Source organism: Pleurodeles waltl, chromosome 8, assembly GCF_031143425.1.
Source record: "Pleurodeles waltl isolate 20211129_DDA chromosome 8, aPleWal1.hap1.20221129, whole genome shotgun sequence".
Lineage (NCBI taxonomy): Eukaryota > Metazoa > Chordata > Amphibia > Caudata > Salamandridae > Pleurodeles > Pleurodeles waltl.
The window spans coordinates 1145370071-1145392582 of record NC_090447.1 but is presented as its reverse complement, the minus strand read 5'-3'; the positions used below and the strand labels follow the sequence as shown (position 1 = coordinate 1145392582).

The window sequence follows — 22512 nt, the reverse complement described above, 5'->3', positions numbered from 1 at the left end:
CCTCCAACCCAGGCTCCTCAGTACCCGGCTTTCCCGGCCCCTGGAGCCGATAGTTCTGCATTCTTGAATGCGATGTTCTCCATCTTAAAGCAGATGGCTCCGGGTGGTGGACCGGCTGGTCCTTCGGGTCCTTTGGCCTTCAATATGGGTGCTCCGGCTCCATTACGACCGGCACCTTTTATGCCCTTTCTTCCCATGGGAAATGTGGGCTCGGCGCCTATGGCGTCAGCATCTCAGCCAGTGACGCCGAGTAGACCTGTGGTACAGGCGCCGGAACAGTCTTCTGTCCGTCCTTCTCCTCGTTCAGGGCCGAAGAAATCCATGGCGCCGTTAGATCCGGCGTCTGATGGATCCGAGGAGTGGCGTCAGGCTTCGACGTCTGCTGAAGCCATGTTGATGCCGAGGATAGAGGAAAGACTACATTTGAGGAGGCTTGCTCTTCGCCTCCTTGAGGAACAAGAATATCGGAGACAGACATTAGAAGATGGATAGATTGAGGAATCTCGAGAAGATCTCCATGGCTTAGACACAGCTAGTGGTCTGGACACCTCTCCTGAATGGGACTTGTCATCACCTGGAGAGTATACAGAGGAGGCTGCAACATTTCATTCAGTCATCAGGAAAGCAGCTGACTTTTTAGACCTACCTTTGCCGGTGTCAGAGCCTAAGCCGAACATTTTAACGGAAGTGTTGCATCCTGCCTCAACATCTGCAGAGCCACTTCTGCCTTTTAATGAGGCTTTGTTGGATCCAATCATGGAGATTTGGAAGAAGCCTGTGTCATCTTCGGCGGTGAATAGAACTGTGGCTCGAAGATATCGAGTGGCTCCTGCTGACCCAGGCTTCCTCTCCAGGCATCCAACTCCTGAAAGCCTGGTGGTTCAGGCTTCATGCTCAGCCCGGTCTGCCCCAGGATCATTTCCAGTTGTGCCCTCAGATAGAGACTCTAAGAAAATTGACATTTCATCAAAGAAGGCTTTTTCGTCATGTAGCATGGCTTTGAAATCCACTAATGCTACCTGTATTTTAGGGAGATACATTTACGCCCTGATGGATGAAATAAAGTCGTCTCATACTGAGGTGCCCCAAGAAATAATGAGCCTGGTTTCTGATGCTCAAGCAGCGGCAACCCAAGTTATTCAATCTGGGTTAGATACGACTGACTCTGTTGCCAGGGCTATGGGTACTGCTGTAGCTACAAGGAGGCAAGCCTGGCTTCGTAGCTCTGGATTCTCTTCTGATGTACAGTCGACCCTCTTGGACCTTCCTTTCGATGGCGATAAACTTTTCGGCTCCAAAGCTGACTCAGCTCTAGAGAGGTTCAAGGGGAGTAGGGCCACTGCGGAGTCTTTAGGCTTGCAAGCCTCTTCTTCTGCTTCCTCCAGACTTTTTAGGAGGTTTTGAGGATTTGGTTGTGGTTCCTCCTCCTCCTTTCGAGGGAGATTCCAGCATCAACCCGCCTTTGCTCTCTCCTATAGATCTTACAGAGGGAGGGGTAGGGTCCGGACCAGAGGAGCTGCCCAGCAGCACTCTGCCTCATCCTCTTCCTCTGGAGGGGTGCAGCATGGGAAGCAGCCTTAGACTTCCACCAATTCCTTCTCACTCCACTCCTGTAGGGGGGAGGTTATTGAACTTTCTCCACAAGTGGGAGGTTATAACATCAGACTCCTGGGTCACCAGCATTGTGGGAAAAGGCTATGCCCTTCCCTTTCGGGAGTTTCCGCCCCCCATCCCGCCCCGCCCTTCCTACTGTTCAGAAGAGCATCTCCTGTTACTAGAACAGGAGGTTCAAGTCCTCCTTTCAAAGGGTGCGGTGGAGTTGGTTCCAGAGCAGGAGAGGGGTCAGGGTTGTTACTCAAGATACTTCCTGATCCCCAAGAAGGATGGTCGGTTGAGGCCAATCCTGGACCTGAGGATCTTGAATTGGTTCCTCAAACAGGAGAAGTTCAAGATGCTGACCCTAGCTCAGGTGCTTTTGGCGTTGAACAAGGGAGATTGGATGGTGTCTGTCGACTTGCAGAATGCTTACTTTCATATCCCGATACTCAAGTCGCACAGGAAGTATCTCCGGTTTGTGGTGGGGTTGCAGCACTATCATTTTGCGGTCCTCCCGTTTGGTCTTACTTCAGCACCTCGAGTCTTCACAAAGGTGATGTCGGTGGTTGCGGCAGAGCTCCGAAGGAAGGGGATAGCAGTATTTCCTTATCTGGACGACTGGTTGATCAAAGCCAAGTCTCCGGAGCTCGTGTTGCATCACCTACAGTCAACAACTCAGTTGTTGTTCGACCTGGGTTTTTCAGTGAATGTGCCCAAATCTCACCTAGAGCCCTCTCAGTGCCTCCTATTTATAGGGGCAGTACTGGATACAACGTTGAATCGTGCCTTTTCTCCGCCTCAGCGGAATCAGGACATTCAGGCATTGGTTCCAATGTTTCGAAGTGGAGCGGTCGTTCCAGTCCTCAAGGTCTTACGTCTGCTCGGTCTGTTCGCTTCTTGCATTCTGTTGGTCACTCATGCACGCTGGCATATGAGGGCTCTTCAGTGGTGCCTCCGGAAACAGTGGTCTCAACACAAAGGGGATCCCGAATGTTCGGTAAAGATCTCCGGGGACGCCGCTGCGGATTTAAAATGGTCGATTGCGGACGGCAATCTTTCCCAAGGAAGGCCGTTCTCGCAACCTCCGCCGGTGACCACAGTAATAACTGATGCTTCCACTCTAGGGTGGGGAGCTCATCTGGGGGACCTGGAGATCAAAGGTCTTTGGTCTTTGGTCTTTTGTTTCATATAAATCTGTTGGAGTTGCGGGCTGTACGTCTTGCACTCAAGGCCTTCCTCCCATCCCTTCGCGGTCAGTCGGTTCAGGTCCTGACGGACAATACTACCGCGATGTGGTATATAAACAAACAGGGAGGTGTAGGGTCGTATCTTCTCTGCAGAGAAGCTCTGCGGCTTTGGTCCTGAGTAAAGGACCATCAGATTTGTTTGGTAGCAAATCATCTGGCCGGTGTCTTGAACGTGCGTGCGGATACTCTCAGTCGCCATTTCTCGACCGATCACGAGTGGCGTCTCCATCCGGATCAAGTCCGTCTAATGTTCCAGATGTGGGGGTTTCCTCGGATAGATCTGTTTGCCACCCGGGAGAACTCGCACTGCCTGTAATTCTGCAGACTCCAGTATCCGGTATCTCAGGGCAGACCTCCTCTCGCAGTCGCAGGGGCAGGTTTTACACCCCCACCTTCAGAGCCTGCACCTTCATGCCTGGAGATTGAACGGGGCAACCTGAGTTCCTTTTCTCTCCCGCCTGACGTAGTGGATGTTATTCTATCGGCCAGGCGACACTCCACTAAATCTTTCTACGCTAATAGGTGGGCTAAATTTGTGAATTGGTGTGGAGAGAGGCAAATTGACCCCTTACGTGCCCACTTATCGGATATCTTGTCTTTTGCTTTGTCTCTGGCATAGAGGGGTTGTGCAGTGGCTACAGTCAAGGGATATTTATCTGCACTGTCAGCCTTTCTATGTCTTCCGGACCAGCCTTCTCTATTCAAATCCCCTATAGTACTTAGATTTTTAAAAGGTCTCATTAACAAATTTCCTCCCACTCCTTTCATTATGCCTCAGTGGGATTTAAATCTATTCTTAACATTTCTTATGGGTTCACTGTTTGAGCCTATGCATTCTTGCCCTTTAAGGTTATTAGTCCTAAAGACTGTTTTCCTTGTTGCAGTTACTTCCGCAAGAAGAGTGAGTGAGCTGCAGGCTCTTTCTGTTAGGCCCCCTTACACATCTTTTTATGGGGACAAGGTGGTGTTGAGGACCAAGGCTGCTTTCCTACCGAAGGTTGTTTCACCCTTTCATATGGCCCAAACGATTACTCTTTCCTCGTTTTATCCTCCGCCTCATCCTTCGAAAGAAGAAGAAAGACTACAGCGCTTAGACCCGAGGAGAGCGCTAAGCTTCTATGTGGACAGAACAAAGGATTTCAGGTTGGAGGATCAGCTCTTCATCGGGCACGTGGGAAAGAGGAGAGGAAGGGCAGTCCACAAGAGAACACTCTCCAGGTGGGTCATTCTTTGCATTAAAATGTGTTACTCTTTAGCAAAGAAGGAACCCCCTGATGGTATAAGAGCTCATTCCACCAGAGCTAAGTCGGCCTCTTCGGCCTTGGCTAGGGGTGTTCCTGTGGTCGACATCTGCAAGGCCGCAACTTGGTCATCCCTCCACACTTTTGCGAAGCATTACTGCTTGGATTCTGAGGTTAGGAGGGATGGCCATTTTGCTCGGTCAGTGCTGCAGGATTTCTTGGTTTGACCATTCAGGCACCCTCCACCGAGTACGGTACTGCTTTGGGACTCTATTCAATAGGTGAGGAATCCACAGGTAGTTGTATCCATCAGAAGAACGAGTTACTTACCTTCGGTAACGACTTTTCTGGTGGATACATTAGCTACCTGTGGATTCCTCACGGTCCCACCCGCCTCCCCGTTGCCTGTCTGGTCTAACCAAGTTGTTCTTGGGTGTGCTCCTCTTGGTATGTGAGGGCTTGTACATATACTGTATATATATTTATTTATTTATTTAAAAAAAAAAAGAAAAAAGAGGATCTTGAATTTTTGGAATGATGTGTTTATCTTCGATATTATTAAACATTGTTATTTGATTGTTTGTCTCATTGGCCTATTAGTCTCAGGCACGTAAAAAATGTTGGTACTGACGTCGGCACGTCGGCGAGGACCTCTTATTGCCTGTATGATGTCAGACGGCGTCGCATGGGCAATTGTGACGTCCTCGTCGACGTGCAGAAGCTAGGAAGAAGATTTCCGTCAGATGCTGGCGCAATAGGAGTATTCAATAGGTGAGGAATCCACAGGTAGCTAATGTATCCACCAGAAAAGTCGTTACCGAAGGTAAGTAACTCGTTCATCTAGCTCCTTTGTTGGCACAGCGGGCTGCACCGGCCCATTGACCAACACCACCACTCAACTCTGGGGGTGGACGATGCCACCAACATGGTATCAGTTACCTTAGTTTGTATGGCGAGAGTTCACCAAACAGTCGTGGGGAGTTGGATTGTTCTACTGTTGCTTTGTTTATTTGGGTATTGTTTTGTGTGCAGTATGGTATATTGTCTCCTTCGCGTACCGACCATCACTAGGCCTCAGTCTCACATTATTCAGGTGAAGAGAGCTCCGCTAGGCTTATTTCCTCTTAAACAACAACATGGCTATTTCTACATGCTATAACATAATCTCCTGGAATGTAAGGGGGTGTAATTCCCTGACAAAACGCTATAAGGTCTTTTCATGCTTATTTCGTTGTGGCGCCCACCTGGCCCTCCTTCAGGAAACGCACACTTTACAGAAAGAGGGTCTTGCCTTGCAGTGAAAGTGGAGAGGTCAAGCGACATATTCCGCCAGTGCCAGAGGGGGTTTTGATTTTGGTTAGACCTGGGGTCCCATTCCAATGCAGAGGGCTGGTATGTTGCACTAATGGTATGACTATAGGGGAAAGACATTGCGATTATACAAATGTATGCCCCAAATATCAACCAAGCTAGTTTCTTTGTAGAATTGTTCAGACAGCTCACTCCCTACTTGACAGGTGAATTGCTGACTGGGGAGGATTTTAATTGTGTGGCAGAACTGGTCCTAGATAGATCGCACCCACCATTGATTGATTCCCAGGTACACAAACTAGCCCGCACATATACAACCTGGCGGGAAAACTGGAATCTAGTAGTCTCATGGCGTACCTTACGCCAAAAGAGCAGGGACTACTCCTATTACTCGCCTATCTATGACCTTTTAGATATGTTGGAAGTTGACACTTGGAAGCTTAAGCCAGAAGCTTTAGCTGACCCCGCCTTTCAGGACACAGATTGGCCTGTATATCCAACAATACTTCATTGACAATTAAGAGACCACTGAAGCACAGAGTGGTTCACGTTTAAGATGGTCCTGCGGAGCCGCTGCGTGGCTGAGATGATTGGGGTCCGGAGAACCTTGCTTTCCGAGGTTCTGTCTACTGAAACCACCCTGCGACGTATCGATCTGAATGGGTCGAGGGTGCTGGTGGATCATGGGACTCTCCTTGAAGCCAGGAAAAAAGTAGCCAAGCAGGTGGAACAGCTCCGCTGTTTTGACTACCAAAGTTAGATGGTCAGGGTACATGCTACTAGAGACAAAACAGGTCAGCTCTTGGCCTGGTTGGAGAGTCCTGATAATAGGGGCACCCCAATAGTGGAGATACAAACAGATTCTGGTCACTTGGTGCTCAGCCAAGCCAACATTAATAGGGTGTTCTACGACTTATTTTATGCTATACAAAAAGAAATCCCAAGTCACTGCTGCTGAGATCACAGCCTTTCTCACATCACTCACATTCCCTGGGCTGCACTGAAGGAGGCTGAGCAGTTGGGGGTGATATTATTTTGCCTGAAGTGATGGCAGCCATCAAACATATGGCATGAGGAAAAACCCTGGGTACCAATGGCTTCCCGATAGTTTTATGCCACCTTTGTGGAGCAGCTGTCACCTAAACTAGTGGAGCTTTTCAATTAAGCGAAGTCACTGAAGGTTCTCCCACCCACCACTAAGGAAGCTCTAATAGTATCACTACTAAAACCAGGGAAGCAGCCCCATGACATAAAGGCATATCGCCCCGTCAATTTTGAATGTTGATTACAAAATTCTAAGTAGAATACTAGCCACCAGGCTCCTTCAATATATGTGTAGGCTGATACATAGAGACCAGTCGGGATTCATCCCGGGCTGCAACCCAGTGTTGAATATCCGTCACCTAGTGCTACTCTTGGAAAAAACTCCCACTATGGCAACCCGTGCAGCATTTTTTTCCGGTAGGTTTCGAGAAAGCTTTGACAGCCTGGAATGCAGTTACCTATCCGAGGTGATTACGCATTCCCGTTTGGGGGATGGGTTCCTACACTAGGTCCAATTGCGCTATGCATGCTCTTGCGCTAGTGTTAAAACTGGCAAGCAGATCTCGCATAGCTATGGTATAGAGCGTGGCACCCGTCAGGGTTACCCGCTCTTGTTGTTGTTATCTGCTCTAGCAATGGAGTCTATTGCACTGCGAGCCAGCTAGGGTCACGATTATCGGGACCCCCCAGTGATGACTGAATGTCAGTATATTGCTGTTTATGATCACCTGTTGTTCCTTCGGGACAATCACAAGGATCTGTGGGAAGCTCAGAAGCTATTGGAAGAATTTGGCAACCTGTCGGGCCTTAAGGTTAACCGGCTGAAGTCCTGCTTGTTCCTGGTCTGCCTCCCCCTACAGAAATGGGCACCCTATACCGGGAGCCCAATGGCATTACATATTTGGGGATGAGAATTTACCATACCCCCTCTGAATTTTGGGAGGAAATATCCATTGAGCGGTTAGTTCCCTGAAGTGGAACATGGACTTCTGGATCACTTTCCCTCTCTCATTGATGGGGAGGGTAGCATGGTTGTGCTGCCCCAACTTCTATATTATTTCACAACTCTACCCATAAAAATCCCTCATGCTCTCTTTAGGGAACTAGACTCGCTGTCCATCACCTTTACATGGGGATGGGGTCGCAAACAAGTTGCGCTGCCTATGTCGCAAAGGCTTACAGCACGGGGAGGCTTGCCAGCTCCAGACTTTGAAGCCTACTATATCCCTGCTCAATTGTAATACTTCATGCAGTTGGTAAGAAGCCTCCAGAGTTCGGTCCATGACAGGGGTCTAGGTACACCAGATGGCCTCTTGCTTCTCCACCTCCTTTTGGGGCAGAGAGATACGTGTCAGTACGTAGACGAAGATGTCTACAAAAAACAGGACCAAATGTTCATATTGCCCAACTCTCCCACTTGGATATTTAACAATCCTTCCTCATGGAAAAAATTGGCAGGAGCTCCACCGACTCAGGGAGGTTGGGATAAGGACAATGGGGGACCTATTTAGGGATGCCATACAACGAATTACGGGCTGAGTTTGATTTACGCTTACCACTCTCTAGTACATGGGGCCCTGATGGCAACAATAAGGCAGCACTGGGGTGGCTGGATGGAACCACCCACTCACAATGGATGTACATACATTACAGTAGCGGCTGGCACAGTAAAGGCAGTTACATGCATATACAGTAGGACATGCATGGACTCCCTCCAGCCTCTAGCTACCAGTCACCAGAAATGGGAAGCAGACATGGGCAGGTCTTTTACTAAGGACGGTTGCGACATGGTGCTAGAACATATACCCAAAATATCAAGAAGTGTCAGATTCAAACTAATCAAGTTCTACATTTTACACAGAGCCTATCTAACTCCTAACAGGATAAATAAAATTTTCAATTTGGCAGAGATTCGATGTCCAAAATGTGATCTCGTAGGGGCAGACTGCTTTCGTATGGTCTGGAGTTGGCCACTGCTTACTTATTTCTGGCAGGAAATAGTGAACACCCTCTTGGGTGTAGTTGAAATAAATATTCATGGAGATCCCTCTTTTTGCCTATTAAGTGACTTTCCCCACACTCCGAATTCGAAAATAACAAGCAAGTTCATGAAACTGGGCTGTATTTTGACTAAGTAGGAGATCACCCGTGATTGGAAGTCAACTAGGGGCCCTCAGCTGACATTGTGGCAAAGGGAACTCCTGCAGTCGGCAGATTATAAGAGGGAAACATTATTGCTGAAATGCGAGCCAGAATGGTCGGCCTTTGAATTGGACCATGACATGCCGGCATACTGGTGGAAGAGCTTAAACAAGTAATCTCACCTTCTACAAATTCCCTGACTCACTACACAGCAGCAGTGAAGAGGTGAATTACAGCCAAGCTCTGGTGCCTTGGGGCTCGCCACCTTAAGGTAGAATTGATTATTATCTTAATGTACTGGGAAAGTTGAGATATGTTACCATACTGCACTGCACGCAGCAGGAGGGGCTCGGGGTGGGTAGGGACTGTTGGGATTGCCATGTGTGGCCTATATGGTCGAGAGCCGATACTGCTAAATGATTATGTGATAACTGTGAATTGTGCACACCTACGGCTTTCCTATTGCTTTTTTTTTGTAAAAAAAAAAATACAATTTGTTTAAAAAAAAATAGAGTGTGCAGCGATCTTCCAGCGTAGCTTTGCAGAGGCGCAACGCTTGTATGAGGTCCTCATGTCCTTGACTTCTTAACCTGCAATTTCCCCGGCTTTCCATTCTTCTCCATGGACCCTAGGACAACAGCCAGCGCAACTCTAACCAATCCATCATTAAACTAGGAGGAAATTTATAACATTAATTGAATCGTAGAGTAGGTAGCACATGTGCATTCCAGAGGTTGCAGGTCATCCCAAGAGGCATGTAGGATGAAGACCTTATCCTCTAAAGGCTCGTGCATTCATTACATTTGCTCTTAAGACCTATTCAGTGTTCTCACTTATAGAAATATAATACACCGTTAGCTGCTTCTGAAGAACGTTATGCTTTTCTGTTCTTTGCTAAATCATTGTCGCTCTTCTCATAGAAGAATGCTTTCCTCTGTCTTTAAATAAATTACAGTAAATCATAACGCATGCGTCTCTAAAGTGCTGCAGTGTATAGCCTAATTCTGTTTTCTCACTTTAGTGTCCCATCACTACATACCCTGTAAGGTCATCTGACTGTCCTGTGACTTCATGTATTAATAAAATTGCAGTTTTTAGATGTTTGCTTTTTAATAGCAAATCCATGACGCATGTGTTTTCCTGCCAGTTCTGATTGTGATAAAAGAAAGCCCCATCTCACACCCTCTTTGATGTCTTCTTCACCCCCTTTTCTTTTCAGTTGTATACAACTATAAATTCTTTGCAAAACTGTCCAGATGTTCCTTCAAATCAAGGTTTAATCTTGAGTCACCAGTGATATTTACAGTGATCATATTATGTCATTCCACAGTAATGTGAGATTGTGTGTCTTTGTGTATTTTGTATTTTAACAACTATATCAATAGGTTCTTTGGACCAACTGAGGCGCTTAAAAACCTCATTTTCTCTCCCTTACTCTTCTCTGTATCCATTTGTTCATTTTATTTATGTCCTGCCTTTTATTAAGTCTGACCGAAAACCTCAATAAAAAAAAAAAATGACAAAAACCTAAATAAAATTCTATTAAGATCAGTACTCTATACTTTTTTTACATTCTTGTGCCTATCTAATCACATTAGCTTTATGTTTTTTAGATTCGCTTTCTACACATGGAAGATTGAGTTTTCGAGATGAACGGTCTAGTAAAACATTTGAACGTTTGCAAAAAAAATTAAAAGACCGACATGGAACACAGAAAGATAATTTAAATAGCCCTCCTCCTTCGCCTCAGAAAAGCAATTCTCCAACTAACGAATATAATGGACTTGTAAAAGAACAGAATGCTGAGCTGATAATGATGACGTCAGCGAATAACAAGCTCTTTGGACATGATGGTGCACAATTGGATACAGAAGTAGATGGTAAATGATTTCATTAGAAATAAACTGTGATCATAGATTATGGGTGTCCAACGTAGTTTCTGAATGCCCGAATCACGGGCAGATGCGCAGACAAAGAATGCAAGTTCCAAAACATTTAAATAGTGATATCTCTGAAAATGTTGTGTTAGCCTGGCCATTTTTGAGATATCTGCATTGAACACCCCTAATAGTTTTTTCCAAACATAAATCAGCATGCTGAAATGTGCACTCTTCTTTTTTATAAATTAAAGGGTACTATAGATTAATGTGTGATATGGTTGTGTATATTTGTTTTAGATATATGGGTAATGATTACTGAGCCCTGAACCAGTATGTAGCATTACAATAGTGAACACACATTTCAGATATTCTGTCATTAAATGGATTGTTTTGTTGTGTTTTGTTCAGTTCGCAAATGCAGATTACCAATCTAAAGTTTCAAAGAACTAATTGATATATGCAGCAAATGAACTAGAAAATGCACTTTTTTTTTTTCAATTTAACGATTTAAGTCCTGAGCTACCACTTTCATTTAAAGTATGGATCTTGATATTGACCAAAGAGAGAAATGTATTAGACAGCCAAACACCTCTTCACACGTGTTTTTAAGCTAAGCAACAGTGTTGGAAAGAAAATGGTCACAAATCCTGAAATACACTGATTGCTTACTAGTCCCTGGCGTCGCATGATATGTCCTTGCCCCTTCAAGAACAGTTAGAAATGTAGGATGGTTATTTGGAAAAAAGACATTGAAAACAATTCCTTTGTCTGAAATTCCAGATCCCAAGCTCCTTTAGGGAAGAATACTGAGTATTTCATACTGGAGAGTTGGATCTAGGACTGGGTTTCCTTCCATGTTGCCTGAAGAATTCCCAGATTACTCTTCAAGGTCTTGAAAGTCTTCTCCTGCTCCCACTATTCTCATACAAGAGCTAATGGCCCACCCTCAGTGGCTGCATCATGACCTCCTATATGGCACACCCGACGCCTAATTCAGCGTAACTTTATAGAGTCCAAGAACCTTGAAGTTGATTAACGACCTTAGGCCTTCCACATTCTAAGTCAGTGGCCCTTTTCTAGCTTACTCCAAAATTGAAGTCATTGTTGACGGCCTCTGCGACATCATGTCACTCCCCATTTTTCATGTGTCTTCTCAGCACTGACTTTCAGGCTGAAGACTCAAAAACTGTGTACGAAACATTTGAAGAGTTGGAATGACCATGATAGACATACTTTCCAAAGTAAAGGAAGGAATTAAGAATGGAAACATAACACCCCTGGGAAAAGAGGCTAGTATATTTAAGGAGAAGGAGAAACAGTACATAAGGGAGAGACATTTGTCTTGGCGGAGTTGGAATGTTCCTTGAAAATCCAAGTTTGTCTGAGGAATCTATCAAGTCATTACAACAGACCTAGCTTAGTGTGGCTGATATACTATACAATGGGATACCTAAACAACCCCCTCCAGAAGACTACAAGAAGTCCACTTCCGTCTGCAATATGTAGAATACGAGGAGAGCCGCTAGAAGAAACTGCCCGAGCGGGGAGTCCTGGACTGTGGAATGATTAACTTCTCTGTAAGAATGTTCCTATTCCGTCACCCAGACTTCTTCAGCGTCTGATAATAGTCTCTTATCTTGCTCTGTTGGTCATTGTCATCTAAGGTTAGTCTGACTTTACAATGCAAGATTGCAAACCCACACAGCTGCTTTGCAGGACAGTTGGAACCAGAGAGAATATAACTGGCCACACCTCTGATGAATAACATTAGGAGAAATGGGAAAACACTCTTCAGTTACTGAGGCAAGCCAAAACAACATAACCTGGGACTCTAATAAGCATGCAGGCTGTAGTCAAATAAACTTTGTAGTGGCTGTGGATGGAAGCTATTGATCCCTGAAGTTTGTCTAATTTCCATTGGTGCTCTGGAGAAGTAAAACAGTAAGATATCTTGAAGATGTCCATTACCATGAGGTGGGGGGGCACTGCAGCAATGTTGCTCTGCAGGTATTATACAGAGCACAGGGAAAATATGGCATTGCTACTCCCTTTCCACTATATGACAAGCTAGATGAAGCAAGGAAAGATTCTGATGGTGGACAGATTGGTCTTTTAGCATGTGATGAAATGTTCCTTGGACAGAATATACTCAAGTTACAGATATATGTGCCAAGGTAATATCATTCCTGCCAGGCATGGCTGAAGTTTGTCACATTTTGGCAGGAGGTAGAGACCACAGTGCCAGACATGTTTTTCAGTGGCAAAGAATTGTTAACTAAAGGGGGCCATAGCCCCTTAATTCCATCATGGCAGACACCAACACAGCAAAGGTGATTGCACAATTTCAGCAATGACCCAGTATTATCTGTCGATGTATCTGCCAAGATCAGAAACCATTAGAGGGGCTTTCAAGTTTTTGACATCCCCAAGAAATGGTAAATACGTGACTCATGTGTTCTCTGAGAAACTGTCCTGGGGGATTCAAGGGTAGCATGTGATTATGTGTCTCATTTTTCACAAGACTTACATGTGGAACACAATAAAATCTGACAGGTGGATGACATATTTTGGTGCATGGCCACAAGTTGAAATTCATAAACTCCCTTAACACACAGGCCTACCAGGATTCAGGGTAATAACTTTGGCAGCTCAAGATGGATGGACAGATGCTTCTGGAATTTTTTTTTAATAGAACCGCTGTTCAAGTGCAAATTAAATCAGAGGAACTTGAGGGCTTTCTCCTCCTGGTAGGCTTACACTTGGTCAGCATTTGTATTCAAAGGCAGTTGTTCAAGATGAGGATGTTAGCAGAATTGATCCCTTATCTGGAACAGGGAGATTGGATGCCATGGTTGGGCCGAGAGGATGCCTATTTTCATATAGCTATCTTTAGGAAGCATCACAGGTTCCCACATTCAGAGATGGCAGAGGGCACTGGCAGTTCTGGGTTCTGTTCTTCAGTTTGTGGTTTACATCCGGAGTGGTCACGAAATATCTAGAAAATTAGGTGGCTCATCTTCACGGATACGGGGCCTTCATCTACCCCTCCATGAGTATTGGTGGATAAACATGGAATCCTTGTCAGCTGTCCAAGTATGCATCTAACTGTCTAAAGAAATGGCATTGTTTTAAACTTTCAGAACTCCATCCTGCAACCTGCTACAGGAAATCTTCTTTGGCACTCACTTGGACTCCTGATTCTGCAGAATACAACCAGGAGAACACATTGTTTAGACCTTGCTCAACTGGTCTACACCAGTGACTAATTCGGTCCTGCAGCAAATGCTTCAGTTTATATATATATATATATATATATATATATATATATATATATATATATATATATATATATATATTTGCACAGTGACTGACAGACAAGGTTTAGGTAACAGGTAACAGGCATAATGAAGGAATCCATGGGCTGGTGGATTGATTGTCTGCACTTGGCTGCTGTTATGCCGTTCCTTGTAAGGCTCCAAAGGACATGATTGTTACAGATGATATATTGAAAGGTTTGCAAGCACACATGTTCTCATAACCGGGGGTCTGATTTGGAAAATATGCAACAAATTGATGTATTCAACCTGTGGTGCTCTGAGAGCATTCCCTTTGCAAGTTATGGGCAAGACACATGGGATGGACATAATATCACAACAGTGTTCTACATATTGAAGCAAAGTGGCAGGCACCCACCAAATGATGCTTCCAGGGAAGCACTGGGCGTCAGGATGTGGACTGCAGCATAACACCTGCCGGAAATAAAGACTGACATCACAGAGAATCTGAGTTGTACAAGTGGAACGGGATCAGACTCTAGTGGAATACTGTAGTGAATACTCAAAGTACAAGATCAGGTAATTAAAAGTTTATTTGTAAGAGGTTACACGGTTGTGGAGCCGTGCAGCCAGCAAACATCCACAGCTTCCTCCGTTCTTCAATTTTCAATGTCAACATTCTCAGAATCTTATTGCATCACTGTACAACAAAAAAACTGTACTTATAACACATCTAAATCATAAATCAAATCAAATCATTAACATTTATAAAGCGCGCTACTCACCCGTGCGGGTCTCAAGGCGCTAGGGGGGAAAGGGGGGGTTATCGCTGCTCGAACAGCCAAGTCTTTAGGAGTCTCCGGAAAGCGGAGTGGTCCTGGGTGGTCCTGAGGCTGGTGGGGAGGGAGTTCCAGGTCTTGGCCGCCAGGAAGGAGAAAGATCTCCCACCCGCCGTGGAGCGGCGGGTGCGAGGGACGGCAGCAAGTGCGAGGCCAGCGGAGCGGAGGGGGCGGGTGGGGACGTAGAAGCTGAGGCGTCTGTTGAGGTATTCCGGTCCCTTGTTGTGGAGGGCTTTGTGTGCGTGGGTGAGAAGACGGAAGGTGATCCTTTTGCTGACTGGGAGCCAATGCAGGTGTCTCAGGTGTGCGGAGATGTGGCTGTTGCGGGGTACGTCGAGGATGAGGCGGGCCGAGGCGTTTTGGATGCGTTGCAGGCGGTTTTGGAGTTTGGCGGTGGTCCCGGCGTAGAGGGTGTTGCCGTAGTCCAGGCGACTCGTGACAAGGGCGTGGGTCACGGTTTTTCTGGTGTCGGCGGGGATCCAGCGGAAGATCTTGCGGAGCATGCGGAGAGTGAGGAAGCAGGCGGAGGACACGGCGTTGACTTGCTTGGTCATGGTGAGAAGAGGGTCCAAGATGAAGCCGAGGTTGCGGGCGTGGTCTGCGGGGGTCGGTGCGGTGCCGAGGGCCGTGGGCCACCAGGAGTCGTCCCAGGCGGACGGGGTGTTGCCGAGGATGAGGACTTCCGTTTTTTCAGAGTTCAGCTTTAGGCGGCTGAGCCTCATCCAATCTGCGACGTCCTTCATACCCTCTTGTAGGTTGGTCTTGGCGCTGGCGGGGTCCTTGGTGAGGGAGAGTACAAGTTGGGTGTCGTCGGCGTAGGAGGTGATGATGATGTCCTGCTTGCGTACGATGTCGGCGAGGGGGCTCATGTAGACATTGAAGAGTGTCGGGCTGAGCGATGAGCCTTGAGGTACGCCGCAGATGATCTTGGTGGGTTCTGAGCGAAACGGAGGGAGGTAAACTCTTTGGGAGCGGTTAGCGAGGAAGGAGGCGATCCAGTCCAGGGCCTGGCCTTGGATCCCGGTGGAGCGTAGGCGGGTGATTAGGGTGCGGTGACAGACGGTGTCAAAGGCAGCCGAGAGGTCGAGGAGAATGAGGGCGACTGTTTCACCGTTGTCCATCAGGGTTCTGATGTCGTCTGTGACTGAGATGAGGGCGGTTTCCGTGCTGTGGTTGGTTCGGAATCCGGTTTGTGAAGGGTCGAGCAGGTTGTTGTCTTCCAGGAAGGTGGTCAGCTGTTTGTTGACGGTCTTTTCTATTACCTTGGCTGGGAAAGGTAGAAGAGAGATGGGGCGGAAGTTTTTCAGGTCGCTTGGGTCAGCCGTAGGTTTCTTTAGTAGGGCGTTGACTTCAGCGTGCTTCCAGCATTCGGGGAAGGTAGCAGAAGAAAAAGAAGAGTTGATGACGGTCTGGAGGTGCGGGGCGATGATGTCGTCGGCTTTGTTAAAGATGAAGTGCGGGCAGGGGTCCGAAGGGGCGCCGGAGTGGATAGAGTTCATGATGGATTTGGTTTCTTCCGTGTTGATGTGGGTCCAGTTGTTGAGGGTGATGTCCGGGGAAGCGGGTTCAGTGGTGTATGGTTGGGTCTGGTGTCCGAAGCTGTCGTGGAGGTCGCTGATCTTGCGATGGAAGAAAGTGGCGAGGGATTCGCACAAATCCTGTGAGGGCGTGACGGCGTTGGCGCTGGCGCTGGGGTTGGAGAACTCTTTGACGATGCTGAAGAGTTCTCTGCTGTTGTGGCTGTTTTTGTCTAGTCTGTCGGTGAAAAAGTTCCTTTTGGCAGTGCGGATCAGGTGGTGGTGTTCGCGTGTAGCGTTCTTGAGGGCGGTCATGTTGTCAGCGGTGTGGTCCTTGCGCCAGGCCTTCTCAAGGGCACGACAAGTTTTCTTTGATTCTTTGAGGGTGTCAGAGAACCAGAGAGGTTTTTTGGTGTTGGTCTGTCGATGCGTGCGTTTGAGGGGAGCAAGGTTGTCAGCGCAGTTGGAGATCCAGTTTGTGAGGTTGAGAGCTGCGTCGTTGGGGTCGGTGGTGAGGGTGGGTTGGTTGGCGGCGAGAGCGGAGAAGAGTTGCTCTTCAGGGATCTTGTTCCACTGTCGACGAGGGATGGGTTGAGTGCGGAGGTGGGAGGTCTCGCGTCGGAATGTGAAGTGGACGCAGCTGTGGTCGGTCCAGTGTAGGGCAGAGGTGTGGCTGAAGAAGACGTGTTTGCTGGCGGAGAAGATAGGGTCGAGCGTGTGTCCGGCGATGTGGGTGGCGGTGTTCACCAGTTGTTTGAGGCCGAGGTTGGCGAGGTTGTCGAGCAGGGTGGTGGTGTTGGGGTCGTTGTTTTGTTCCAGATGGAAGTTGAGGTCGCCTAGGAGGATGTAGTCCGGTGAGGCGAGGGCGTGCGGGGAGATGAAGTCGGCGATGGCGTCGCTGAAAGAGGCGCGAGGTCCGGGAGGACGGTAGACGAGGGATCCTCTGAGGGTGGTCCTTGGGTCGGTGCGAATCTGAAAATGCAGGTGTTCAGCGGCGAGGGGGGGGTCTTCGGTGGAGGTGGTGACGCTGATGGAGTCTTTGAAGATGATGGCGACACCTCCTCCTACTTGGTTGGTGCGGTCTTTTCTGGAGATCTTGTAGCCTTCGGGGATGGCGGGTAGCGATGTCTGGAGCAGAGGAGGCGTTCATCCATGTCTCCGTGATGAAGGCGACGTCCGGGGCTGTGGAGTCCAGGAGGTCCCAAAGTTCAACGGCGTGCTTGTGGACGGAACGAGCGTTGACCAGGATGCACTTGAGGTGGTTGATGGCGCGTGGGCTTGTGGTCGTGGTAGTTGCGTGGTGGAAGATGCGTTTGCAGGAGTTGCAGGCGAAGGGTCCATGGGTGCGTTTGGGGTGAGCTAGGAAGCAGGTTTTGGAGCGCCCTGGGTTGAGGGCGTGGAGGGTGGTGGGGTCGTAGCGGATCAGCGGGGCTTGGGGGAGCTGGGGACCAGGGGTCGTGGCGCTGGGCGCGGGCCAGGCGCGGACGGGCGCCATAAGAGGTAGGAGGGGGGGGGGAGGGGTCAGCTGGGGGCGAATGGGAGCTGGGGGGCGGGGGCGTGCAGGAGGTCGCGGCGGGAAAGCGCGAGGGAGGGGGGGGGACAGGTAGAGTGAGAGGAGCTGGGGGAGGGGGTTTAGGGTGGAGGAGGGTGAGTGTTAGGAGGTTTGGAGATTAGGGAGAGAGATAGGAGTAGGGTTGTGAAGATAGGGGAGGGGGGGTTGTAGAGGTGGGTGAGGGAGAGAGGTAGAGTGAGAGGATAGGGAGATAGGTAGTAGAGGGGGTGGCGGGAGGGGGGGAGAGATAGAGAAATAGATAGAGAAAATAGATAGAGAAGTCGATAGATAGGGAAATAGATAGATAGACAGATAGGTAGGTAGGAGGAGGTGGAGAGTGGGGGAGTTAGATAGTGAGATAGGGAGCTAGAGAGATAGGAAGATAGGAGGAGTGAGGGAGGTAGATAGCGAACGGGTTAGCTAGGGGTGAGAGAGGGGGAGGCGAGTGAGGGAGGGGGATGAGGAAGGAGCAGGAGGGCAGGCTCGGGGGAAGAAGACGGAGGAGGTAGAAGAGCCGAAGACAGGAGAACAGAAGAACAGAAGAACAGAAGAACAGAAGACAGAAGAACAGAAGACAGAAGACCGGAAGAGCAGAAGACAGAAGAACAGAAGAACAGAAGACAGAAGCACAGAAGATCGGAAGAGCAGAAGAACAGAGAAGAACAGAGAAGAACAGAGAAGAACAGAGAAGAACAGAGAAGAACAGAGAAGAACACAGAAGAACACAGAAGAACACAGAAGAACCGAGAAGAACCGAGAAGAAGAACACAGAAGCACAGAGAAGAACAGAGAAGAAGAACACAGAAGACCGGAAGAACACAGAAGAACAGAAGGGAAGAACAGAAGAACAGAAGGGAAGAACAGAAGAACACAGAAGAAGATTGCAGAGGGGGAGCGAGGAGGAAGAGACAGAGAGGAGGAAAAGAAGCAGGAGCAGGAGAGAAGGTGAGTGGCGCGGGGCAGGGCGAGGGGCTGGGAGGAGGGGGGTACTTACAGTTAGGTGGGTCTCAGGAACACAGGAACTCGGGAACTTGGAGGAGCTGCAGCGGCAGGGGGAGCGACCTACCCTTGGGTCAAGGGTCGCTACCACTGTCGCGCAGCGGCCGCCATAAGAGGTAGGAGGGGGGGGGAGGGGTCAGCTGGGGGCGAATGGGAGCTGGGGGGCGGGGGCGTGCAGGAGGTCGCGGCGGGAAAGCGCGAGGGAGGGGGGGGGACAGGTAGAGTGAGAGGAGCTGGGGGAGGGGGTTTAGGGTGGAGGAGGGTGAGTGTTAGGAGGTTTGGAGATTAGGGAGAGAGATAGGAGTAGGGTTGTGAAGATAGGGGAGGGGGGTTGTAGAGGTGGGTGAGGGAGAGAGGTAGAGTGAGAGGATAGGGAGATAGGTAGTAGAGGGGGTGGCGGGAGGGGGGAGAGATAGAGAAATAGATAGAGAAAATAGATAGAGAAGTCGATAGATAGGGAAATAGATAGATAGACAGGTAGGTAGGTAGGAGGAGGTGGAGAGTGGGGGAGTTAGATAGTGAGATAGGGAGCTAGAGAGATAGGAAGATAGGAGGAGTGAGGGAGGTAGATAGCGAACGGGTTAGCTAGGGGTGAGAGAGGGGGAGGCGAGTGAGGGAGGGGGATGAGGAAGGAGCAGGAGGGCAGGCTCGGGGGAAGAAGACGGAGGAGGTAGAAGAGCCGAAGACAGGAGAACAGAAGAACAGAAGAACAGAAGAACAGAAGACAGAAGAACAGAAGACAGAAGACCGGAAGAGCAGAAGACAGAAGAACAGAAGATCGGAAGAGCAGAAGAACAGAAGATCGGAAGAGCAGAAGAACAGAGAAGAACAGAGAAGAACACAGAAGAACACAGAAGAACACAGAAGAACACAGAAGAACACAGAAGAACCGAGAAGAAGAACACAGAAGCACAGAGAAGAACAGAGAAGAAGAACACAGAAGACCGGAAGAACACAGAAGAACAGAAGGGAGGAACAGAAGAACAGAAGGGAAGAACAGAAGAACACAGAAGAAGATTGCAGAGGGGGAGCGAGGAGGAAGAGACAGAGAGCAGGAAAAGAAGCAGGAGCAGGAGAGAAGGTGAGTGGCGCGGGGCAGGGCGAGGGGCTGGGAGGAGGGGGGTACTTACAGTTAGGTGGGTCTCAGGAACACAGGAACTCGGGAACTTGGAGGAGCTGCAGCGGCAGGGGGAGCGACCTACCCTTTAACACAAAACATATATATACATCAACCACAATATCTCTTTGGACTAATAAAAACCATACACTAGAGAAAATCATTCAAAATCTCTCCTCAGAATGACTATATTTCTTGAACTACTACTTCTTCTCTCATTTTTAAACAACACAGACTTGTCATTTACTTTGCTTGGTATTTTCTTGCAAATTTGTTACCTTGTTTCCCTCCCTGGATTACAGTCTTTGGAACTGTTTTTTACCTTAACAATCTTAGCAAGATTCCACCAATGACCTCCTTCATCTTGAATGGCATCATCCAGAATATGTATTACTCTGACCGTCCTCCCAAATCTGTTTTTTACTTTCTTCACATACACTGATGACCTTTTGTGAACTATATTCCCAACTTCTAAGGGAGCTAACTTGACACTTTTCTTTGTATCGTACCATTCTTTTTGTTTTTGTTGAGTCTGGGTCATGTTTTCTCTTACTATCTACATCAGAGTTAGTTTTGTGCCACTTTGCCATCCATGCTCGTCTGAAGCTTGTGTTTGCCTTCTTCCCCTCAATAACTCAAAAGTAGACACTTTTGTGAAAGAGGTGTTGTTCAGTATAGCCAAATCATACTATTAACAGCTACCTCAGTATCGTAGTGGCTATTTGTGGCCCACTTTATACATTTACCAACAACCAGATCCATCCTCTCCACAATTCCATTCGTTTGTGGGTGGTAGAGAGAGCTTTTCACATGTTTAATGCAGCAAGATTTTAAAAACTTCTCTACTTCATGACTCACAAATTCAGTTCCATTATCTGCAACAAGGGTCCCAGGGAATTCTTCTCTCATAAATGCTTCCTTAAGAAAATCAATCACTGTTTTAGTGGTGGGTTCTTTGACCATCTTAATGTCAGGCCATTTCGATGCATAGTCTATCAGCACCAAAATGTATTTATGACAACTAGACATAGAATCATATGGCCTCATAATGTCACTCCCCAACCTTTCCCACGGTCTGTCAGGACACTTAGTGGACACGAGGGGAGGTGTGACCAGTTTCACTGTTATCAGCCGAACCACACACACAACAATTCCCAATCTCGTCCACCTCCATTCTGGGCCACCAAAATGTTTCTCGAATGCAATGTTTGGTAAGAGGCATACCTCAATGGACCTCATTTGCTTTTCTGATGATGTCAATCCTAACTGAATATGGTGGAATAATCTTGTCAGTATGTAATAGTATTCCATCTTCAATAGAAATTTCACTGCTTCCTTTACATTAAGGTTGCAACAAAGGAGACAAATGTTTCTCATGGGCCATCGCTTTCTAACCATTTAACCGACTTGCTGTAAAATTTGATAATCTGTCATAGCACCCATCCATTCACTCTCCCTGCACATCCTCATTTTCGGTATGTCTAAAGCTGCTACTATACAAACTTCACAATCTTTCTCAACAGGATGCAAAAATTCCATATCATCCTATTCTTTCTTTTGTAGAAAACGGGACAAGAAATTGACTCCCCATTCTTTCCTCTGGTAATATAGTCTATATTAAATTGGTACTGTAAAAGTTTTGTGACTAACCACAGAATCCTGGGGGTACAATATTTGTTACTCCACTTCCAACAATATTGACTAAAGGTCTGTTAACAGCTTGAAACGCTTACCCCATATGTATAGTCTGAACTTGTCAGTGTCTCATACACACGCCAACAGTTCCTTTTCAATAACAGAAGATTGAAGTTTCACTTCTCTCAACACCCTAGACGCAAATGCTACCTTATTTTCACAACCATTTACTTCTTGTGTTAACATTGCTCCAAGCAACGATATTGAAATGCACTTATGTGAAAAATGAATGTGGTTAAATGACTTGAGTCAGGATGGAGTTCAATCTGATTGTAAGCACTAGCCAAATCAAGTTTAGAAAATATTCTAGCACCTCTTATACATGCAAAAAGATCACTAATCTTGGGTAATGGGTGGAAATCTAACCATATTTCCTTATTCAAAGATCTCAGATCAATGCAAACCCGTAATTGTCCACACTTCTTGCATTCCACTACCAATGGGAACAGCCACAATGAGGATTCAATGGGTTCAATAATCTCATAATCACATAAATCCTTAAGTTTCTTTTCCAAATCTTCCCTAATTCTAAAAGGGGCGCTTCTGAGTTTGTTTGGTGGGAATAGCACCTTCCTTTTAATACTATGTTTGAATCCACAAATTTTACCCAGCCGATCTGTGAACACAGAGGGAAACTTATCCTTCCATTTTTTACACTCTCCTTCATGCTGTACTACTGAAATTTGTTCCTTAGCTCCAGGTCTCAATATCATTCCAAATAGACCTTGGTGAAACCACCCCAGGATGTTGAGTCCTTTAACAACAACATAAATTTTACCTCTGATTGTTCTCCCCTTGAATTCCATGATATCTTCTGTATATCCCAAAAGCTCAATTCTGCGATCTTCATATGAGACGGGAGAATCATCAGGTGGCATCAATTGTCTTTCTCTCCATGTTTCAGTAAACAAACGTGTTATGGTGATTCTAGAACCAGAATCAACCAATAATTTTAAGAACCTTACCCCCTACTTTTATTTCTGAAATAGGGTCTACAGAACATGAAGCATCACCTACTTTGATTATTGTCTTTACCATCACCGGCCACAGAAAAAAA

General features: G+C 47.2%; 1 protein-coding gene across 2 annotated transcripts in view; it reads left to right on the top strand.

Moving 5' to 3' along the window:
- Positions 1-22512, top strand: part of FNDC3A (fibronectin type III domain containing 3A) — a 1418915-nt gene that overhangs the window by 601546 nt on the left and 794857 nt on the right. For both annotated transcript variants that reach the window (XM_069205374.1, XM_069205375.1), the window contains one exon: positions 10195-10461. In XM_069205374.1, the coding sequence (XP_069061475.1) occupies positions 10195-10461 (267 nt within the window). The remainder of the gene's footprint in view (positions 1-10194; positions 10462-22512) is intronic.